Raw genomic sequence first — 23,682 nt, 5'->3', positions numbered from 1 at the left:
TCTCAAGGTTGTACGACCTCCACTACCTGTATCCAATTCCAGAACACTTTTATCAGCCCAGCAGGAAACCCCGTACCGTTGACCGGCTGTTCTCCGGTCCTTTCCCTCCCCAAGACCCCGGCAATGACTACTCTGGTTTTGGGCCCTGTGGATCTGCCCATCCTGGACGTTTCGTATAAATGGGATCAGCCTAACGGTCGTGTCCGTGTTTTAGCGAACGTCAGGGCTTCACGACTTTGTGTGGGTGAACCGTGTTCCCGAGTCTGAATCGAGCTCATTTTGTTTATCCATTTGTCCTTCGATGGGCAGTCGGGTTGTTTCCGCTCTCGGCCCTTGTGGGTGATGCCGCTGTGCACGTGGGCGTGCAGGTGTGCGCGCGAGTCCGGGTCCTCTGGGATCCACCTGCGAGTGGATCTGCTGGGTCGCACGGCGATCCTGCTAAGCACACGGAAGATCAGCCAGACTGGTTTCCACACGGCCACACGGAAGCCACGCTTCTCAAGTGGGGGCCAGAGCGGGGATTTGAACCGGGTCCTCTGGGGCCAGAACCTGACCCCGCCCCCCCGTTGCAGACTGTCCCCCACCTCCTTTCCGTCTTCCCCTCAGCCCTCCCAGGCAGGAGGGGGACAGCCTCACTCCCCCTGGGAAGCCCCCCGGGAGATGGTGCCGTGCCCACCCGAGCCGGGTCTCGAAGGTCAAGAAGGAGTTACTGAGGAAGACAGATGTGGGGTTGATGGGAGCAGAAACCTGCAAGGAACAGTCTAGAATTCGGGTGGCAATCAGGGTAAGATCCAAGAGTCTGCTCTATCTCGGATCCTAACAAACGTGCCCAACACACACTGGCCCTGCCCGTGGCCGGGCTCAGCCCTGAGAGCTCACCTGCGCTGACCCACTCACCCACGCAGCTCTGGGGGGGTTGCCAGGGTGACCCCATTTACAGGTGAGTAGACCGAGGCTCCAGAGGCTAGCTGGCGCAGGTGCCCTTGACACCGTGCTGCTCAGCCTCTCCATTGTGCCCCCGGGATCGGGCTCAGAGACACAAAAAACTCACTCACGGTCACACAGCAGAGGTGGGGAAGAGGGAGGGTTTGAACTGAGGCTCCTTTGCTCGCCTTCCACACCTCAGCATCCTCATCTGTGAAATGGGGGCGAAATAAACCACCCACTTCCGGCTCTCAAAACGGCGGCCATGAAAATTAATGAAATCATGAATGTGCCCACATATGCAAATCTCCTGAAATCTCAGCCATTTCCAGGCAGGAGGAAGTCCTCTCCCGGGTGTGCTTTCAAACTTTGCAGTGGGACACGTGTCTGTAGGTGTCAGGAGTCAGGGCTCTGGCCCCGGTTCTGCAGCTGGTCACCGTGGGGCCCTAACCAGATCTCTTTCCTCTGGGCTTGGTTCTGTCCGCTGCAAAGCAGAGTGATGGGGATACAGAGCGAAGGTGGGGAGCCCGAGGGCCCCGGGTGCGCTGAGGGGGACCACCCCATCCTTGCTGCAGATCCCGCCTCAAGGGGCGAAGTTGCTGACTGCTCCCCTCTGGGTTTTCCTTTTTTTCTGAAGAGACACTTGTCGCCCGAGGAGTTCCAGGAGGTGTTTGGGATGAGCATGGAAGAGTTTGACCGCCTGGCCCTCTGGAAGAGGAACGACCTCAAGAAGAAAGCCCTGCTGTTTTGACGCTGCCGAGACCCCTGACCACGGGCACGCCTGCGGGAACCACCAGACCCCTCCTCTTGCACTTGGCTTTGGCTTCTCTGTGTCCACGGTGGGCGGTGGGCGCCTGGAAGGGCCGGGCTGGGGCCTGGGGGCGGGAGGAGGTCCCAGAGCAGGTGCAGCGCCCCCGTTTCTGCCAGCACCGCTCCCGCCCGTAGTTTAGGGCCCAGACGCCTGGCTTCGCACTATTCCTTTCCCGCTGTTGCTTGCCATCAGGGAGATGCTGCAAGTCACTGCCCCGGAGATGGGGGAACAGACAAGTGCAGCCCACCTCCCAGGCCTCTGGGCAGTGCCCACCCCACGCTGGGCCCTGGGGCCACAGAGGCTATGGGACCGGAGATTTGAGGAGGCCTGTCGATGACAGGCGCTGACAGGGTCATGGGTGGGTGGGCGCACGGCGTGGCCCCCCTCACCTGCTCAGCCTCAGGAGGCACGGCCTGGCACATGGGCCCCCCACCCCCGAGGCAGGGGGAGTGCCACCCAGGGCTGCAAGAAGCATGGGGGCTCGGTTTTTACGGCCTTTGTGATGAATCAGTGTTTAGGGAGGAACTTCAGTCTGAACAGGCAGCTTCTGCCAGGGCCCTCCGTGCACAGCATTTTTCTTCCAGATCATCCCTTAGATGCCTAAATGATATCTTTAAAGTAACACAGAAGTTTTTATTTTATTAAAAAGTAGAGCCTACTTAAAGACGACATATATAAAGAGTTTAATTCTATGGTCCCGCTGAAGGGGAGCACCTGCAGCCTGATTCTCCACTGTTCGCGTCTGTGTGGTTTCCGGTTTTGGGTGTGTTCCTAATACACAGGACTCCTTGTCTGTTCTCTTTGTGCTTTTTTGCTCTTTGACGTGTCATACAGGTACCCCGAAAGGCAGACCCACTCCCCGCCCCCCCCATAATGCTGTTTGTAAGTACACGTAAAATACAGCCACCACTGTTTTTCTCGCTGTCATTTTCCAAGTCTTGGAGAGAAGACATCCTCCCCTGACGGCCAGTGCCCCAGAATGAAGGATTTCCATGCCCTCTTGGTGACATGGCCAGGGGCGTCCCACCTTCCCCCCTTCTCCCCCATAAAACACAGACACCCCCAGGGAGGGATGCTCCTGCCGGGTCCTGAGACCGACAGCCAGACCCTCGGGGAGACGGGATGGGAGGTGCCGCCTAGATCCGCAAAGTCAGCAGGGCATCCACAGCAGGAGGCCGGCGGGTCCCCCGCTGGAAGACGTCCTGCTTGTGATTAGGTGTGGGCTAGAGCGTGGTGCCTGACACAGAATGTTTGTCAATGCGTTGAGAGGCCTGTGAAACACTGCAAAGGTGTCCCCAGAGTCTGTCCCCCTCCCCATCTTCGTGAAGCTGCATCTTCCTGTGTGTCCTGGATGTTCCCATCCGTGAGTCAACGTCACTCAGCATCCTTTTGGCCCCGTAACACGCCAGTCCCTCTGCGCACCTGGCTTCTCACCAGCCCGGCTTGGCCAGGGAGCGGAGTTCTCAGCACCTAGTACGCTTCCCTCCACTTCGCGATCTGAGCCCGGGCCGCTGGAAACCCCCAGTTTCTCACTAGCGAACGTCATGTCGGACTAGGGGAGCCTGGAAAAATAAAGGATGATGTATTATAACTTGTGAAAGTGAAAAGCCACTTCTTATAAAGGCGCGTCATTTCTAGGCATGGACCCCCTTCTACTGACAGTCCTTGGGGAGCGCGTCTGCCAAAAGTGGTCGCCCCGGAAGCGTGCACAGAGCCGGGCAGGACGGCCCCGGGGTTGGCATCGGGAACGCCCTGGGACAGCGCTCTCAGAGGCAGCCCCTAAGGGTGGGGCCCTCTGCTTGCTCTAGAGCTCCTCAGCTAGGCATCAGGTGCTGAAGGGAGGGATGTTTATGCCTGCCCCCAGTCAGGCTGGGGAGACAGACTAGCAAACAGACAATGACAGTAAGACTGACCCTTTGGAGAAGGTCTAGAGGAGGCACCATATACACCCCAGAGGTCAGGGGGCCGGGCTTTCTGAGAAGGTGTTGCCAAACTTATTCTTGACAGATGAGGAGGTGTTCCCAGAGGCCAAGGAAGGGAAGGGTGTTCCAGGTAGAGGGAACAGCAGGAGTGGACACTGAGCCAGAGGCAGCTTCCCAGGTTCCGGAAACTTGGGTTGCTGGTTATGGCTGGAGCACATGGCTAAGGAAGGGAAGAGAACGAAGGCCAGGCTCCCTCCAGGGAGGGCCCAGCAGGTCAGCAGATGTCATCCTGGGATGGAATGCTTTATAATCTCTACCTTTGTTTGCTCAGGCTGCTGTAACAAAAACCATAGACTGGGGGCTTAAACAACAAAGATTTCTTTCTCTTGGTTCTGGAGTCTGAAGTCCAAGATCAAGGTGCTGGCATGATTGGGTTCTGGTGAGAGCCTGCTTCCTGCTTACAGATGTGTGAGCTGTGTCTTCACAGGGCAGAGAGAGATCATCTCTCTTCTCATCTCGCTCAGCTTCTCAAAGGGCACTAATCCCTTTGTGAGGGGCCCACCCTCACAACCTAATCACCTTCCAAAGGCCCCCTCCTAATCCAGCACACTGGGGATTAGGGCTTCAGCATATGGATTTGGGGGACACATTTAATCCACAGCAGTTTCTAATCTTATTCCAATGACATTAATGACTCTCATAAAGCCCCAGAAGCCTGTCCACATGTACACAATCTGCCCCATTTTAGTATACCCGGGTTTGCAAGTCAGAAACCAGCATATTCCTTCACCCCCAAGGACGGCCTGTCAGAGGTCCTGGTTCCACCCTGAAGCATCTCTCTCTATCTCTCCATCTCAGCAGACACTGTCATGGAATTATCCAGATCAGAAAACATCCTGAGAGTGGATGGTGGCACCGTTACCAATGACCCAGGGACACAGCACACACCTGGCCTGTCCCAGGCAAACTGGACATGTGGTCACCCTGACCATACTCCCTCCCCCCTCACCTCTCACCTGGGTGAACCCAGCTTCCCAATCAGCCTTCTGTCCCCACTCTCACCTCCTGGACCTGTCATTTTTCACAGACAGCCAGAGTGATGCTTTGCAACCATCAGTTGGATCATGTCAACCTCCCAACAGCACCTTCTATGACCCCCCGCTCTCCCCTCTCCCTGCTCCACATGGGATCGGCCTCTGTCCCATACGTCACAGCCACGCTGCCTTCCTTCGGCACAAGCCCTGAGCTTTTGCACGCGCTCTCCTCCCTCCTGGAGTTGGGGGCGTGCTTCTTCTCCAGGCAGGGCCCCTCTCTCCCCTCTTGCTTTGGCTCTGAAGTTCCCACCTCAGACAGGCCCCTCTGCTGACTCTAGGAATTTCCCCACCAATGCCCGCCCCTGTGTCAGCACATTCTTCTTCTTTTTTTCTTTTTTTCCCAAATTACAGTTTCACTTTGATTTGGGGACATCTTGTATTTTCTCTCTTAATTTTTTTTTAATTTTTAAACTTATTTTATTGAAGTATAGTTGATTTACAATGTGGTGTTAATTTCTGCTGTGCAGCAAAATGGTTCAGTTATACCCATGTGTACATTCTTTTTCATATTCTTTTCCATTATGGTTTATCACAGGGTATTGAATATAGTTCCCCAGCACATTCTTCTTATCTGTTTACTGATGCTTTCCCTCCAAGAGGGCTGGCAGTTTTATAACAGTGCTCTGTGACCCGTCATTGGAATATTTGGTAACAGGACGGGAGCCCAGAGTTTCTCCTGGTATCGGTGCTTCTAGAGCAGCGCAGCCCAGTAGAACTTTCTGCAAAGCATTCTGTACCCACACTGTCCAGTATGACAGCCACTAGCATTTGAAATGTGACAGGTGTGACTAGGGAATTCAGTTTTAAGTTTTCATTAGTTTAAAGGTCAGTTTAAGTAGCCACGCGTGACTAGCAGCTGCCGATTAGACAGTGCAGACCTGGAAGATTAGAAACTCCCGGTGTCCTGACCGGAAAGACCGGCTGCTGCAGGAGGCTCGGGACCTGTCATTCTGGCTAGTAGAGTGTCCGTTTGGTGCCTGGTGTGTAGGGTCATTTAGAGTACATTTGCTGAGCCCCCGTCTGCGCCTGGCACTGTCCCGGGTGCTGGAGGTATGCACAACCAGCCCGTGCCCCCCAGAGCTTACACCCCCACCTGAGCCCCAGCTGTCTCGGGTTCTAAGGAGCTGCCCACCCCAAAGTCCCAAGCCAAGTCCGGCCCCGTTCTCCACGCCAGCCTTGGTGTCTGCTAATGGCACCAACCTTCCCGAATTGGCCCCAGCCTGGGCCTGTGTCAAGAGCCCCGAGACTGATGGGGCAGGGAGATGTCAGCCTACAGGCCTCCTTTCTGGACCCTTCTCCCCAGGGTAGCTGTGCCTTCTAAGCCACTGAAATCTCAACCCAACGCTTCAGAATTCACTGCTTTGAATGTGAGGAGGAAGAGAGGCTGGCAAATCACACAGCCCATCCTAGGGTTTGGCTCAGAAGTGACACGTGTCACCACCAGTCAGGCCCATTGGGCAGAGTTAGTCACGTGGCTCCACCCAGCTACAAAGGCATCTGGAAAGCACGGCACCTGTGTGTCGAGAAGGGGAGAGGACCCGCTCTATTGGCGGGCACTCCCAGCTCTACAGCCCAGGCTCCCCGAGGCCTTCTTGTCCCCATGTTCATCCCCCGTGCCTTCGGTGGCTCTTTGTACGAACTGTCAGGAGGCCCCCAGCTGCCCCGGTCACCATCCTCTGCAGGTGAGCTGCCCTCATTCATCAGTGCCCAGCTGACCACCAGCACCACACGGACCCCAGTCCCTCCGAGGCTTTGCTGTGTTCCGCGCCCCCTCCTTAATGCACTTTACCCACAAATCACCATGTCCTGCCCATGACCTGCGGCCCCCAGCACAGGTAACCCGACCAAGAATGGCCCCTGAGACCCCTGCAGAGCAGACTCCCTGGTTACCCTGTGGGGCATTTCCTCCCCAGCCCCAGCCCGAGAGGCTTCATTCTGCGTGGAGATGGTCCCCCCAGTCAGCACTCTCTCAGGGAGCCGGACGATGAGATGCATGAGTCAACCGGGGGGTGGACAAAAGCAGGGGACACCCAGCCGGAGCGCAAGCCAGCAGGGGCCACGCGGTAAAGAGGGGGCACAGAGAGAAGTTGGTCAGGAGAGCAGGAGGGGGAAGCAGGAAGGGGACGGAGCTGGAGTGGCCCGTCACAAGCATGCAGGACATCGTGAGTGGCCCTGGGGGCGGCTTGGGGCTGTCCTTAAGCCCACCCACCCCTGCTCTAAGTTCTGAGCCAGCTGAGAACCAACAGGAGATGGACAAGGAACCAGGGACTGTGTCAGTTTCCTCAATGCACCGGACTCCGAAGCGCCAGTGCAGAGCTTCTGGAACAGCTGAGCTGGAAGACGTTGCTTAGTGTGTTTTAGCTCAGAAAAGTCTGCAAGAATGGTCCACTTCCTACCCGACCCGCACCTGGACCTAGGGTCCCACCGGCTGACACCTGGTGGCACAGGGGGTGGTAGAAGCACCCTCGCCGGCCAGCACCACCAGGAGGGGGCCTGCCTGTGAGCCCGCCTTCCCGGGGAAGCAGAGGGAGAAGGGCCTCCAGGCCCATCCCCAGAACCCAGGCCTGGGACCTGGCTTGGGCACAGCTCCCGCGGGAGGTGAAGAAGTGAATCGTTGTAGCGTCCACTTACAGATCTCACTGTCTGTCCCGCCCTGTTCTGAGCACCTGAGGTCCTCACAATAATACTATGAGGCAGACCCTTCCATAATCCCCACTTTGCAGATGAGGAAACTGAGGCACAGGGAACGTCAGATAAAAGATCTAAAGTCCGCCCTCTGCATTTGGATAAGGGGCGTCGTCTCCCAGTTGCCTGCCCCGAGATCCCTGGGCAGAGCTTGGGCGCAGGTCGCCCTCAGGCCAGGCCCGCAGCTGCTCCATCTCACCATCCAGAGAAGCCTCCGTCTTTGTGGACAGTCAGGAACACTCTCCACTGCGCCAGCGAGGGCGGTGGCCGGCTGTGTCCTGGATGGGGAAGATGATGTCCCAGGCCAAGAGGGAAGTCACTTCCAGTCACCCTTAGTTTACAAGGATCCCTAGACGGCCCGCTGGCCCCGGCCCCGAGGGCACTGAGCGTGCCCTGCTGCTCAGTCTTCGGCAGGTGGAGGGTGGGCTCCTTCTGGCCGAGCCCCAGCTGCCCCTCCCACTGCCACTGCCCCCGCCTACCCCCCCTCCTCCAAGGCCATCACCCACACTTTCCTTCTGCTCCTGTCCAGGCCCCCCTCCCCTACATCACCTCCACCCCTTGCCATTGTCTTTCTTAGTTCCCAGGCTGCCGCTCCAGAGGGAAAGCTGTCTACTAAACAGGTGAAAGCTGGATCATTCCGGAAGCCAGTTCCCCTGGCCCCTTGTCTCCCCCTCCCCGGCCTCCACCTTCCCCACCTTCAAGAGCGGAAGAAACCCTGGTATCGGGGAAGTCATCCACCTGTGCTACGCGATCCAGGATCTGGCCCAGTTCCCAGCCCACGGGCTGAGAGGGCACGTCCCCAAGTGTGAGAGCACTTCTGACAAATTAAATGAGAAAGGAGATCAGTGCCTCCCTGGTGACCGCCAGAGGCTGCCAGGCTATTACTGAACTAGGTTTCATGAATAATAGAGGCTTCCTTTTCTCCTGTCTGCAGCCTGAGCACCATGAACCCTCCTCAGCTGCACATCGTTTCTGAGCGCTCCATGGAGCAAGCGCCACATCCTGCCCGTGCTTCCCGCCTCCAACGCCCCGAATCTCTCTGTCCTGATACTTAACGTGCCGCGTCATTCCCCAGTCCACACTGTGCTCAGGGGCCCGCAGCAATTGGTCTGTAGTGCAGGCTTGACTGTGCCACCTCCTGTCTGGACACCTCACCGCAGGGACCTCCGTGGCCTGTCCTCCGACTCCTTCACGGGCACCATCTGGCCACTGCTTCCCTCTCCAGACTCTTCTTTACTCTTCCGTTCTGGCAGCCTTATTTCTTGAGCATCATCTTCTCACCTCCCTCCCAAACATGGCGCCCTTAGCAAGGGCTCTTTGCTTGGCCCCATCTAGCAAACTCCTATTCATCCTTCAATACCCAGCTGAGACGTCATCCTCTCTGCAAAGACTTCCATGATATGACCCCTCTCCCCAAACTGTTACCACCCTTCCTTCCATTCATATAACCCTTTTTACGTACAAATATTACTGAGTTGGGTGTGACAAAACAGAGATGAAGAAGATACTGTCCCTGGCCTCAAGAACTGACCACAAACCCATGGAAGAGATGTGCTATGGACTAAATTGTGTCTCACACACACACACCCAAATTAATATGTTGAAACCCTAACCCCCAGTATGACTGTATTTGGAGATGGGCCTGTAAAGAGGTAATTAAGGTTAAATGAGGTCATAAGGGTGGGGCCCTAATCCAATAGGGTCAGTGCCTTATAAGAAGAGGAAGAAAGTTTTCTTGCACAGGCCCTAGAAAAAGGCCATGGGAGGATACAGGAGAAGGTAGCCATCTACAAGCCAGAAAGAGAACTCTGTCCAGGAACTGAATCTGCCAGCATCGTGATCTCGGACTTCCCAGCTTCCAGAACGATGAGAAATAAGATAATGTTGTTTAAGTCCCTGTCTGGGTATTTTGTTATGCAGCCTGACTGACCGGTACAAGGGTCACAGGAACAGGCAACAGCAGCACAGGTAGAAGTGCTGTGATGGAAGGTGGGGGTATGGGAAGGACCCTAACTGGGAGCGGGGCGGGCATCTGGGAAGGCTTCCTACACCCAGCCCCACTACAGCTGAGTTCAGAGGGGTGAGCAGGGGTCAGCCAGTGAAGGCCAGAGTGAGGACGGGTGGAAGAGGCATTCTAGGCCGAGGACGCAGCACAGCGAAGGCTTAGGACCGGAAGCTGCCTGGAGCCTCCAGGAGCTGCACAGTATATCTGGGGTTTGGGGCCCTCCCTGCCCTGGGCTCCACAGTAGCCTGGCTGTGCCTGGGATACTTTCCACCTCGGCTCATAATGACCTGTGCACCCTGCCAGGGAGACTCTGCTGGGCCCTGCCTGGAGGCCTGGGGCCCGCAGGATCTGTGAATCATCTGGAGGCTCCTATGAGAGCATCTGCATCTCTGGCCGTGGGCTCTGCTCAGCCTACGTGAGGGGCAGGCCTGGAGCCCCAGGGAGTTAACCCACCTCCGGGGCAGCCCTTAACCAGTGAGGCTCCCCAGACCCTCCGCCATGGGTGGGACATCTCGGAGGTTGTCCACACTGGGCTTGAGTTCCCGCTGCCCACAGCGGCCACCTGCTCCTGGACACGCCTCCCTTGGCACCTTCCTTACCTTCCCCGACCCTTCCCTCCTCCATGCTTAAACCGTTTGTATGGAGTTCTGGTTTCTGGGGCTACTTCTGGGGACGCCTGTCTTCCATCAGGCCACCCCTGCCGGGGGGCGGGGAAAGAAAGGTGCACTCTTACAGCCAGCCTAGTGCTCTGGCCTTCCCAGGTGTAAGCAGAGCCATCTGGCATAGCCGCGCAGGACCACGGAGGGAGAGTGGGTGATTGGCACCGCTGCTGTTGCAGTAGGGCAGGGGCCCTGCACCGTGGCCTCACCCCCACTGCTGATCCCAGACACGCTAACACAGGGAGCTCTTTCTCTCTCTAGCCTACAGAAAACACTTTCCGCGTCTCATGATGGATCCTTCCGGAGTGCCCACAGGAAGCTTGGTAAACTAGGTAGTAGTATCTCCATTTTACAACTGAGGAAACTGAGGCTCAGAGAAGTTAGATAAATGGCCCAAGAGCACACAGCTAGTAATTGGCAGACTGGGATTCAGACCAAAGCCCATGTCTGTATCCTCTGTAACTGCCGTGTTGGAGAACGAATTGCATGTCAGGCATGGGGCTAGGAGTGTTACATACCTTACCATCTAGCTTAACAAGCACCCATTTTACAAATGAGCAAACTGAGGCTCAGAAACGTTAGGTGACTTATCCACAGTCATATGGCTGCTTAGCAGAGGTGCTGGGACCCAGGACCACCGAGCTCTAACCCTCCTCCTTCCCTACCTCCCGCACACAAGGCTCAAATTCAGCAACTTTGAATGAGGCCTGTTATGTGCTTATTTTTTTCAATAAAGAGTCCCAAGGGAAAACTACTTATTGGCACAAGTTTCTGTGTGAATCATTTTCTTGTGTACAGATGCACAACTTACCAACGTCAGAAGAAGAACATTGAATGAATGCATGCATGCACCGATGGGTTCACATTCAATCAATCACATTCACCCTAGTCCAGAGCAGAGTGATGTTGGTGGTGTAGAGGACCTTGGAGACCAGTCAGTCCCAGATGGGGATACATTTAGGGTTTGGGGGACAAGGGCACCCATACCTTTATTTTGTCACTGGTAGGCTGGCTGGTCAGGAATCTATGTATGTACCAACCTGTGACTCAAACTTTTTTAAATAGTAAAATACAGCTTGGTGGCTTTGGTTGAAGTGGCTTAATCCACTTGCTGGGTAAAAGCATGTAAGGTTCTGGACAATGTGGTGAGAATACTGAGAGATTTAGCAGGTCTCTCGCCTTCTGTACCAGCTCCTTCTCTGGACTCCAAGCTGATGCAGACAGGGACCAGCCCCTGCTTTAGGGACCAAGACCTCCTCCCACCCCAGTTCTGCTCACACAAGGCTAGACTTCCGCTGAAGGACAGGGAGAGAGGCCAAGAGATGAGCGTCACGCTGCAACCTGGGGTTAGTGGAGGTGCTGGGCGAAGGACTGGCCTCTGGACATCCCTGTTTAAAAAGTCCCAGGCTGACTATGGAGAACAGTGTGGAGGTTCCTGAAGAAACTAACAATAGAGCTAGCATATGATCCTGCAATCCCACTCTTGGGCATATACCCAGAGAAGAACATGGTCCAAAAGGATACATGCACTCCAATGTTCATCTGTTTTCATTAGCCAAGGCATGGAAGCAACCTAAATGTCCATCAATAGAATGGATCAAGAAGATGTGGGACATATATACAATGCTCAGCCATTAAAAAGAATGAAATAATGCCATTTGCAGCAACATGGATGGACCTAGAGATTGTCATACTGAGTGAAGTAAGTCAGACAGAGAAAGAGAGATATTGTATGATATCGCTTATATGCAGGATCTAAAAATAATGATACAAATGAACTCATTTACAAAACAGAAACAGACTCACAGACTTAGAGAAGGAAATTCTGGTTATCGAGGGGGAAAGGGTGGGAGGGGAGGGATAGTTAGGGAGTTTGGGTTCGACATGTACGCACTGCTATATTTAAAATGGATAACCAACAAGGACCTACTGTAGAGCACAGGGAACTCTGCTCAATATTCTGTAACAACCTGAATGGGAAAAGAATTTGAAAAAGAATAGATACATGTATATGTATAACTGAATCACTTTGTTGTACACCTGAAACTAACACAGCATTATTAATCAACTGTACTCCAATATAAAATGGAAAGTTAAAAAAAAAAAAGGCCCAGGCTGTAACTGCCACTAGACTTTTCCCAACAAGCAGCTTCCCGCTACGGCCCCTTTCCTCTTCTCTCCCGGCTGCCCTCACCCCTCTGCCGTCTTCATTTCCCCTTCTCTGGGGCGCTCCCAAATGCAGCTGCCCATCCGTTCTTGTCCAGAGCAGTTTAGCTCTGTTTCTCTGCCTCAGCCCCTCCACTGATGACCAGTGGGTCTTTATAATCAAAGCTAACCTTCAGGGTGGCTTCCCATACAAATATATGTGCTTTTCTCTGGGAAAGGAATTTTGAGGTTTGCTCTTAAAGCACTCTCTCCGCCCCCTTCCTTTGCCTTGGGCTGCTCCCAGGAGAAGAGGTTGGAGGGACCAGGCCTTGAGGCAGAGAGACTGATAGGGATACTTTTGCCATGATGCTGGAGAGAGATGCAGCCTGGGAGGAGGTCGTGGCAGGGAGGCTGGGGTGGAGGATATGGGTTCCAGAAGGAGATTCAGCAGGACCTGCTGATTGGGCTGGAGGATGAGGGGCCGGGAGGAGTGCAGACTGGACCCTGCTTTCCCACACGGCAATGGGAGAGATGGTGGAGGGGCGAGGAAGTGGGGGGGGGGACAGCAGGCTTGGGGTGCGTGCAAGAAGACAGTCCTGTCTATTGCATGTCACACATGAGGTACCCACCTCCAGGGGGAGGTGCTCCGGAGAAAGCTGGCCATGAGGCTCAGCGGATGTCTCGAATGTCCTCACGGATGTCTGCGAGGGATGAACAGAGTCACAGGCTTGCGGGAGACTGTCCCGGGACATGGTGCCGAGTGAGCAGAGTTGGGTGGAGAAGAACAGAGTACAAAGGAGAGTAAGGAGGGGCAGCAAGACGTGGGCAGAGAACCAGGAGGGTGTGGTATGACCGAGCTCAAGGGAAGAAAGGGGGTCCAAGGAGGGAGGGATTCAGAGAGCAAATGGCGAGGTGAGGGCAGTCCGGTAGGACCCAAGTGCATCCTTTGGGTTTACTCCCAACGAGTTCGTTGATGACCTTGGCAAGGAGAGTCATGTGAGGTGGAGGAGGTGTACAGCAGACAGAGTGGACTGAGGCTTGGGGGGGAGGTACAGGAGGCACCTTGGGAATACACATCTGAGTCCGAATGGGGGAGAGGCTCGGGGCAGTGGCTGGAAGGGTGAAGGGTGAGGCAGAGGGAGGGCCTGTTGGCATGGATGATGGTGTAGGGGATGTGTTATTCTTTTAACGAGAGAGACCTGAGCATAAAAATACCAACGGGAAAGAGGCAGGGGAGTGATGGAAGGAGAGAGGAAGAGAAACCAGTATAGATTGGGAGCACATGCCTGCCAGGCAGACTGGAAACGATTTGAACCTCCTCAACCCTATGAGATTAACTGACTAATTCAGCAATTATTGAGCGCCTACTATGTGCCAGGCACTCTTTTGGGATCTCAAGATACAACAGTGAACAGGATAGATAAAAATCTGGAGCTTACCTTCTATCTGGGGTGGGAAGAGCAGACAGAAAATACGTGTGTCAGGAGAGGATAAATACTAAGGAAGAAACAAACAGGATAAAGGGAGAGAGTGACAAGAGAGGGTGTTTTTTATACAGGGTGGTCAGTCCTGGGGGAGGGGAAGTCCCTTCTTCCATAGTGACAGGGAAGGAAGGAGGAAAGGAAGGCTGTGTCGGAAATAGGCTCAGCATAAGCACAAGGTCTGGACAACACGTTTTAACCCTAAATTGTTCCAATCAAATAACAAATGTCCATCAAGCACATACAATGGAGCCAGGTGCCTTGTGGGTACCAAGGAGATAAGTATGAATCAAACACACCCTGCCCTGGAGGAGCTTGCTGTTACATGGGAGAGACAGATCTGGAAACAGACCATGACGGTGCAGGGTGTTAAATGTAATAATATAGGGCAGGTTGTTCAAGCAGCAGTGAGATCATGGTAGAGGCAAGGAGGCCTTCCTGGGGAGTGGAGGCAGCTTCACAGAGGCGATGACATTTAGCTGGGTCTTGAAGAATGAGTAGCAGTTTGCCAGGTCAGAGCTTGAGCTGGAAAGGAACTTACAACTATAAGGTGCCTACTAGGTGCCAGGCAATTTACATATATGATCTCATTTAATTCTCAGAAAAATCCAGCATGGTAGGTATCATGCATATTTGACTGTTGTGGCTACTGAGACTCAGAGAAGCTAAGAGACTTGCCAAGGTCATACAGGTGTTAGAGCTGGGTTTCAAGAGATGGTTTTTATTACTCTCAAACTTATGATTTCTCCAAACACCAAGCCACCATAATAACTTGATGGACCAGTGTTTGCAAAGGCACCAAGCAGAGCAGGAGAATGACATGCTTAGGGCCAGCTGGGAAGTGGCTCTTTTCCTATCATGCCATGTGCATGAAGGAGACAGAAAACAGTGCATGTAAGTGGTTGTAGCTTTTGGAGTAGACGGGTTAACAGTTTTGTTTTGTTTTTGTTTTTTCTTTCAACATTATGAGACTGTTATCCCATTGTCTTTTGACTTCCATTATTTTGGGTAAGAAGTTATCTGTAAGTCTTATTGTTATTCCCCAGAATATGGTGTTTGTTTTCTATGTCTGCTTTTAAGATTTTATTTTATTTTATTTCATTTCATTTTATTATTTTATTTTATTTTCCACCACGTGGCATGTGGGATCTTAGTTCCCTGACCAGGGATCGAACCTGTGCACCCTGCCGTGGAAGCATAGAGTGTTAACCACCAGACCTCCAGGGAAGTCCTAAGATTTTATTTTAATCATGAGTTTTCAGCAGCTTGGTAGGCAGCCTCTGAGAAGACCCCCAATGATCCCTGCTTCCTGGTGTTTCCACCCTCGTGTGGTCCCCTCCCATTGAGTGTGGGCTGAACCTTCTGACTTGCTTCTGATTGAACACAGTGAAGTTGATAGTAACTTCCGGTAACCTGTGTAGCTTCCATCTCAGGTGCTCTGGGGAAAGTCAGCTGCTGTGTTGCGAGTGGCCCTGCATAGGTTTCACATCTTGTGAGGAATGTGGCCTGCAAGAAGCCATATGAGTGACTTGGAAACAGATCCGTCCCCCAGTCAAATCTTCACATCAGACCGTGGCCCCAGCCAACAGCTTGGTTGCAACCTTGTCAGAGACCTTGAACCAGAGGCACCCAGTTGAGCTGTGCTAGATTGCTGACCCACTAAAACTGTGAGATAATACTTATAAGTTGTTTTAAGCCTCTAGGTTTTGGGGTAACATGTTATGTAGCGATACATGACCAGTGCGGCAGCCCTGTGGGCTTTCAGTGCCTTGGTGAACTCACATCACATCCTAACCTGGGCTTGGATTTCCCACAGGTGCCCAGTTGCCATAGATGATCTTTGCTCCCTCTAGGCTCCGGAATCTAGGAAGACTGCATCAAAGGTGTCATGGAAATGCACCTTAGCTTGTGATATAAATAGTTTGTAATTAATTTTCTCCCTCAAGAGATGTGTTACTGGAAGAATCTGGAAGAGATCTCTGGTCACTAACCCTACCTCATAGCCCTTCACAGTATCAAACTAGGTCAGGAACTTCTACAAAGAGTGTTGGCCCAGCTCTTGGATCAATAAACCTTGATTTATTTTCCCATCAAATGAACACTCTCTTTACATCAGAAGGGCTGTGGTGGCAAAGAGGGATTGGACTTATTTTCTGAGGTTCAAGAGGTCCCAAAATTTCAGTTTTATATAGGGAAAAACTTTCTACTAGTCAAAGTTGTGCAATCATACCCTGACTGGTTTAATGGGTGGTGAGTTTCTTGTTAGCGGACATAAGCCCAAACAGGATGACCACTGATGAGGAAGGATGGTCAGGCTGAGTTTATTAATTTGGCAAACATTTCTTGAATGTCTACACACTTCAGTTAGGAATTCTGTAAGTAACACAAACATTGACTAACAGTGGCTTACATCAATAAGGCTTTTGTTTTTCCTACCTAATAGAGAATCTGGAGGTAGATGATTCCTGGTCCTGATTCAGTGGCTCCGGGGTAGGAGAATCAGAATCTCTCTGATTCTGACTTTTGCTTGTCGTTGTGAGATGGCTGCTACAGCTCCAGACATCACATGTGTGTTCAAGGTACTAATCCCTGCTGCTTAGAAAAAGCTGTGTCTATTCCTTTCCTGGGGGAGAAAAATCTTCCCTAGAAGATGTGCTGGTAAATCTTCAATTACCGGCATTCTAGGGGATGGAAGGAAGGAAGAAAGTCCTGATTTGTAGCAATTACCAATTTCTGTGGTATAAATTCTCCTACCACATCTGATTTCAAGCTACCAACATGACATTGCTAGCTGCGGGTATGGGAAGAGATGGCTGTAGCACACCGTTACATACTATTTCTATCGTACAGTTAACGATAGATGTAAAATCCTCAGTGGCATAGATCATTGTAAACTGCAGTGAAATAATGAGGAAGGAAGGAATTTTCAGTATTTATTATCTTTGCTTTTAATATGATTCTCATTGTAAGTTTATATAATTTAATTTTTGAGTAATGATTGGGTTTAACAACTGACTTGCGAAATTCCTAAACGATGAGCAATTGGCTCTCATGGTCTGGTCCACAATGGCTCCAGGACACCACTGCTGGAAACATTTCTGCCAACTTCCCCTGTGTCTCACTGGCCAGGACAATGACACACGGCCACCTTGGGCTATAAGGGAGGTTAGGAAGGCAGTAAACTATTCGCGTGTCTCTAATGGAATATGCGCAGGGAAAAGGGGGCTGGGAAGGACAGTAGGGTCAGCCAACCCGCTGATGGATTGGTCTACCTTTGACCAATCGCCTTAGAAGAAAACCGTGGGGGCATTTGAAGCACAGTGATGAGCAAGACACACTCCATTTCTGTTCTCATGGGGCTTTCATGCTGGTGGCAAGCGAGCGATGCTAAACAAATTAGTAGAATTGTGATGAATGCCAGAAAGAAGTACAGGGGGCTATGAGTATATGTATGGGGGAGGGGACCTAGTATTAGTTTTTTATTGTTTCATAACAAATAACCACAAATACAGCAGCTTAATGTAACACACATTTCTTAATTCAGTTTCTGTGGGTTGGAGTTTAGCCCATGTTAGCTGGGTCTTCTGCTCAGGGCTCACTCAGTGTTTTGTCTGGGCTGCATCCTCACCTGGAGGCTTGACTGGGGAAGAGTCCTGCCAAGCTCCTTCAGGTTGGTTCCAGAAGTCACTTCTGCAGGCCTGCCTGACCGGGAGCCCAGCTCTTTGCTGGCTGTCAGCAGGAGGCGATACTCAGGTCCTACAACCATCCACAGGCGACTTCTCCAAAGCCTGTAAGTAGAACCTCTCCTTATAGTCTAAGACAAATTCTTTTTTTCAAATTAATTTTTATTGGAATATAGTTGATTTCCAATGTTGTGTTAGTTTCTGCTGTACAGCAAAGTGAATCAGTTGTACATACACACGTATCAACTCTTTTTTTAGCTTCTTTCCCCAAATAGGTCATTACAGAGTACTGAGTAGAGTTCCCTGTGCTATACAGAAGGTACTTATTAGTTATCTTTTTTATACATAGTAGAGTGTATATGTCAATCTCAATCTCTCAATTTATCCCTCCCCCCCTTACCCCTGGTAACCATAGTTTGCTTTCTACATTTGTAACTATTTCTGTTTTGTAGATAAGTTCATTTGTACCCTTTAAGACAAATTCTTATGTAATGTAATGTGACCTGGGAGTGACAGTTCATCACCCCTGTCACCTGTATTGGCCAGAAGCTGTCACAGGTTCTGCCTGCACCCAAGACGGGGAGATCATACAAGGGTGTGACTCACTGGGGGTCACCTCAGGGTGTGTCTGCCATGGTTGTACTTGGCGTGGAGGTGGCTACAAAGCCTTCCTGGGGAAATTGACACTGAAGGTGAGACACTGAAGGGTCAGTGGGAGTTGGCCAGGTAGAGGGAGAAAAGTGTGTCAGGCAGAGGGCAGCATGAGCAAAGAGGTCTGGGACCCGGTGCTGTCCTTTGCAGTAACTACTTTCCTTCCTGAGATTTTTTGTTCCTGATCTCTGAGTACATCCGCCAAACATGGGGCCTGGCTGAAGAGGCATAGGGAAGTTTCTTATCTCCAGGGAGGAATTTGGCAAATCAGACTGGAAACTGGGCTTTCAGTGGTGTGCCTGTGTGTGTGCATGTGAGTGTGTGTGTGTGTAGGGAGATGGGGATAGGGTCTGCCCCAGTCACTGTCAAGACCTTATCCATGCATCCATTCCTTCTACCAGCAACCCTGAGTGCCTTCAGGGTGCCGGGCTCTGTTCTGCACGAGAAATGACTCAGTCAGACCCCTGCCTTGTCCTAGAGAGGTCACACTTCACTGGGGGTGAGAGGAAACCACTCAGATGGTAAGCTCCAGCTAGTGCTGTAACTAAGGTGGTCACAGATGCGTGGGGATGCAGAGAAGGCAGGCCTGGCGGTTGGGGGGGGGAGGGGGGAGGGGAAGAACGCAGTCCAGGAGGATGTCAGGTTTCAAGCTGAGCACCTGGGCGGATGGAGAGGCCATTTACTGAGAAAGAAGAACGTGGAGGAGCAGGTGGGGGGCATTGAATAAAGCACTTTGTTTTGATGGTGAGACGTTTGAGATGCCTCCTGGGCGTCCAGCTGCGGATGCAGGGGAGGTCAGGGCTGGAAATACAGAGCAGGCAGTCACCACAGTCTGTGGATGGTTGAAAGCCTGGGAGAGCCTGAGATTCTCGGTAGGAGGGTCCATGCCCGAGCCATGGACCACCCTAACACCCCAGCACCGAGAGGTTGGGCAGAGAAGGGGTGTATCCCGGAGACTCCCGGAGGAGCCGCTAGTGATAGGGAGGAAAACCGGGAATGCGGGGTCACACGACGCCCAAAGATCAAAGACGGCGAGGACAGAGGTTTTATGGATGATTGGTACTTGGATATACGGGGGGTGACAGGTGGGGAGAGGGGAGCATTGCAGATGGGGAACAGCGTAGCCACAAAAGCTTTGAGGTAGGAAAGGGAAACAGCTCTGCTCTGCACTCCTTTATCCTGGGTTAAAGTAACTCCGAGAAATCTCTGGTCCTGCCTGACGGAGCTCCTTAAGGGAGGGCCAAGTTTGCCTCTACTCCGCTCCGACCGTACACCTTACGGGCTGCGAAAATGTTTGTTGAATGAATAAAAGATGAACGAGTGAATGGGACTTTGTGACGTGGGGGGCAGGTGGTCTCGCTCCTTCGGCCTCAGTTTCCCTTTCTGTAAAGCAGGCCAATCCGATAAACTTGAGTTCCGGGTTTGGGATGAGCACGGCTTGCTGAGCGGATTCCAAGTGGACTTTACGCCCGGCCTCCCCGGGTCGGACCGGGTTGGTCCGCGGATCCGGTCGCTCTGGGTCCGGCCCCCGCGGGACCCAGCAGCCCAGCCCTGAAACGGCCCCGCCCCACATCCCTTTGTTTCTCCAGGCCCCGCCCCCTGCGCGCAGCTCCCTCTCCATTGGTTGGGGGGCGGGCCCCGAGCGCCGGGCGCCGCCGGGGGCGGGGCGGAGGGGCGCGGGCGGGGCGAGTGCGCCTGCGCGTTGCCCCAGCCCAGTTGCAACCTCTCGCCGGCAGCTGCTCCGCGCAGAGTGGGAGACGGAGCCCGAGCCTGAGCGCGAGACGGGCTGAGACGGCTGCGAGGCGGCCCCGCCCCGGGGCTCCATTGTTGCGGCGACTTCGGCTCTGCGGGCTGCTCGGCTCCGTCTCGCTCGGCCAGTGCACCTCCGGCAAGGAGTGAGCGCTGCCCGGGAGGCGGCCTGAGGTGAGGCGGCGGGCGGCGGGGCCGGGCCGGGCGGGGGTCCCCGGCGGACTTGGGTTCCGGGGCTGGGAGAGGGTCCCACGGCCGGGCGGAGGTCCCGGGGCCGGACGGGGTCCCAGGCGGCAGGGGTCCCAGCCGGGCGGGGGGTCCTCGGGAGGCAGAGGTCCCGGAGCCGGGCGAGGTTCTGGGCCGGACAGGGGTCTCGGGTCGGGCGGGGGTCCCAGGCCGAGCGGGGGACTCAGGCGGCAGGGGTCCCAGGCCGGGCGGGGGTCCCCGAGAGGACCGAGGTCCGCGAGCCGGACGAGGTTCCCGGCCGGGCGGAGGTCCCGGGGCTGGACTGGGGTCCCAGGCGGCAGGGGTCCTGGGCCGGGCTGGGGTCCCCGCCGGGTGTGGCAGGTCCGAGAGGGGCGCCGCGAGGTCGCTGCCCGAGTTGGCGGCCGCCGCCCTGAGCGCCTGTGGGACGGGGACGCAGAGGGGGACTCTGACCGGGCCGTCGCGCGTCCGGGCGCCGGGCATGGTCTCGGCCTCGGGGTGGCACCGAGGGGGCACCGCGCCTGCCGCGACTCCGCGTGGATTCGCGCGTGACGCCCCGCGCGGGGTCCTGGTGACCCTGAGGGTGGGGGACTGTCTCGGTCCCCACTCACTCGGAGTGGCTGGTTCGCTGTGTCTCCGAAGGTAGCTCTGCGTGGGCCCTCGCGCGTGGGGATCCCGGACATCCTGAGAGTGGGAGACTGTCTCTGTCCCCCCTCCCCTTCCCCCCTGGTGTGACTGGTTCGCTGTGTCTGCTTGAGGGTGACCGCGTGGACCCTCGGTCGTAGGGATCCTGGGCACTCTGACAGTGGGGGCTTTTTCTCGCTCCCCACCCCCATGACTGGTTCACTGAGTGTTTGTGTGTCACTGAGGGTGGCTCTGCGTGGACCCGCGCGCGCGGTGTCCTGGCCACCCTGCGAGCGGGAGGGCTGTGCCCCGTCCCCTCCCCCCGCGGCTCGTCGGGGTGTGATCAGTACCGGGGGCAGGCTCCCCTCCGTCCCCCAGCAGTGTGCGTGTGCGCGCGCGCGTGCGTAGGTGTGTGTTGGGGGTTCCATGTGTTTCGGGGTGTTCTTGTGCGGGTAGTGGCGCCCGTCGGGCTGTTGCCGGCTGTGCGTGGGGCACATAAATGGCCTGCGTCTGACAGCTGACCCGCTGTTTTATTTATTGCCTTATTTGCCACTTGAGCAGAAGCGCCTGCACTTCCCCGGGAACCCGCTCCTCTCCCCGGCCCGGTCCCCGGGGAGCGCGGGGCTGTCACCGCGCCTGGGGACCGCGAGTCAGGCCGCCGCGTTTCCTGCTCAGGCGCGAGGCTCGGCCGGCCCGGCGGGAGCCGGCTCTGATTGGAGGGAGCCTGGTCCCTCTGCCCGGCGCTTCTTGATTTCTTCCGTTAGGATTGGGAAGAAAAAAAAAAAAAAAAAGGTCTGGAAAGCCAGATTTAACTTTGCAGCTCTCTCAGCGCCTGGAGAGTGGAGGAAACTTTCCCAAGAATTTGGCGGGCTGGAAAGTGCGTTTGAAGGAGGGGAATCTACACCCACGGAATGAGGCCAAGGCAGTTACAGTTAGAGGTCAGGTTTACAGAAGGAATAGCGGGGGTGAGGTTGTGGATCGGGAGACTTGGATTTCAGCCTGATGGCAAGATCTGATACTACCCTGCAGGCTGTGTATCTCTCAGCCACTTAAATAAACTGGGGTCATTCATTTACCCTTTTATCAAACTTATGAAAACACCTATTATGTTCCAGGGATGATTCTTTTCCCTGGGGAACGCAAAGTCTAACAAGCCTTGTTAGTCTTGCAAGTCTAACAAGACTCTGAAAAGTCTTTTCCTTTTCAGAGTGTTCTGGTCCAAGACAGGAGACTGAGCTATAGGCACAAGTAGCTCTGATGTCCAAATGGAAATTCTTTGTGAACAAGATGGTGTATAAATAACAGGAATGCAAGATGAAAATGCGGTCCTAACTGCAGCTGTCGCTGTTATGAAGTCCAGACAGCCTGCAGGCCCTTCCCTCTGCCTTCTCTGCCCTCTCTCTTCCATCCGCCCTACGCCCAGCTCCAGGCCTTCACCCATTCTTACAGTCTCAGTTTAGGTGACTTTCTGAAGTCTTCCCTGACGTCCTCATGCCCAGCCCTCTGAGAGCTGTGGTCTTCAAGGACAGGGTGTTTTGCTGTAGTGCCCAGAGAGGAAGAGGTGTATCTAAATGAGAGGTCCTTCTAAATGAGAGGTCCTTTTTCCGTACCACGGAGCCAAGTCTTTCCTGTGATTTAGAATCTGCAATTCTTCAATTCTCCTAAGGGTTTTTAGATTAACATTTGCTGTTACTTCCTAGTGTTTGTTGCACTGTGTAGAGTACTTGATTCGAATTTGTTTGGTCTGATTCTGGCTCTGGAATAAAGTTGCCATTTGTTCCTGCAGAACCACTAGGCTTCAGTTTCCTCACCTTTGAGGGTTTTAAACTAGGTAAGAACCTTGTCAGCCCTAAACCTTTAATTCTTTCAACCAAATAAAGCAGAGGAAAGTTCTCTTAGTGGCAGTTGTATAAATGGGGATCTTTGAAAATGTAGATTCTAGAGTAGAAGTTCTTTTTCTTTCTTCTACCTTTTTTTTTCTTTTCACAGTTGCATGGGTGTATACTTTGTCTCAGAGTTGAAGGAGCAGGTCTATGATGGAAGCTTAGGCAACTTTTTTTTTTTTATATAAATTTATTTATTTATTTGTTTATTTTTTGGCTGCGTTGGGTCTTCGTTGCTGCGTGCAGGCTTTCTCTAGTTGCGGCGAGCGGGGGCTACTCTTCGCTGCGGTGGGTGGGCTTCTCATTGTGGTGGCTTCTCTTTGTTGTGGAGCATGGGCTCTAGGCGTGCGGGCTTCGGTAGTTGTGGCGCGCGGGCTCAGTAGTTGTGGATCGCGGGCTCTGGAGCACAGGCTCAGCAGTTGTGGCACACGGGCTTCGTTGCTCTGCATGTGGGATCTTCCTGGACCAGGGCTCGAACCCATGTCCCCTGCATTGGCAGACGGAGTCTTAACCACTGCGCCACCAGGGAAGTCCCTAGGCAACTTTTTGATGTTGTCTTGCATCTTCTTCATAACCACATTTTGCTTGCAACATCTGTGCTCTGTCAAATTGGCTTGAAGTTTTCCTTAATGAAGTTGTTGGGTGCAGAAGTCTTGGTAGGAGCATTTTGCTGATCTTTTGAGTGTCATATGAAGTCAGCCAACTGCAGGCTTTTTAATGCCCCAGTCTCTAACAGAGATTTTAATTTGGAGACTCTGAAATAAGTGAATTTTGGGAGTACCTTGAGTAAGTGTGTGTGGCTTTGTATAATGGTTTAAAGCATAGTTTAAAATTATTACTTGCAAAAAGTTACATATGTTAAATGACCCGTAAGGAAGCTCCACTTCCAAGGACTCTAGTAATTAATCCTTCAAAATATTAATCTCCCAATTTGTTTGTTTGGCAAGATGGGAATTTGGTGTGCTCAATTATTTTAAAGCCACATGTCTGTCAAAAGGATACATGATTTTCTCTGCTATTCTTTTTTTGTTTGTTTGTTTGTTTTTTGGCTGCGCTGCACAGCTTGTGGGCTCTTAGTTCCCCGACCGGGGACTGAACCCGGGCCCTTGGCAGTGAGAGCACAGAGTCCTAACCACTGGACCGCCAGGGAATTCCCTCTCTG

The 23,682-nt window shown here is 53.4% G+C and overlaps 2 protein-coding genes across 30 annotated transcripts in view; both read left to right on the top strand.

Annotated features, from left to right (window-relative positions):
- Positions 1-3,326, top strand: part of ABLIM2 (actin binding LIM protein family member 2) — a 150,498-nt gene extending 147,172 nt beyond the window's left edge. For 26 of the 28 annotated variants that reach the window (XR_014264435.1, XR_014264436.1, XR_014264438.1 and 23 more), the window contains one exon: positions 1,562-3,326. Coding sequence is in view for 1 of the 28 variants with exons in the window: in XM_082464365.1 (XP_082320491.1) it covers positions 1,562-1,675 (114 nt within the window). In the remaining 27 variants the exon portion in view is untranslated. The remainder of the gene's footprint in view (positions 1-1,561) is intronic. The other 2 variants (XR_014264461.1, XR_014264437.1) reach the window with 1 other exon arrangement.
- Positions 3,327-19,767: 16,441 nt separating this feature from the next.
- The window catches only part of AFAP1 (actin filament associated protein 1), a 154,797-nt gene continuing 150,882 nt past the window's right edge, over positions 19,768-23,682 (top strand). Inside the window, exon 1 of one of the 2 annotated variants that reach the window (XM_082462558.1) lies at positions 19,768-19,983. The gene's annotated coding sequence lies outside the window, so the exon portion shown is untranslated. The remainder of the gene's footprint in view (positions 19,984-23,682) is intronic. The other variant, XM_082462557.1, reaches the window with a different exon arrangement.

Source organism: Balaenoptera physalus (assembly GCF_965194825.1).
Source record: "Balaenoptera physalus genome assembly, chromosome: 5".
NCBI lineage: Eukaryota > Metazoa > Chordata > Mammalia > Artiodactyla > Balaenopteridae > Balaenoptera > Balaenoptera physalus.
The sequence above is the reverse complement of the archived record's forward strand: the minus strand, read 5'-3'. Positions and strand labels throughout refer to the sequence as shown.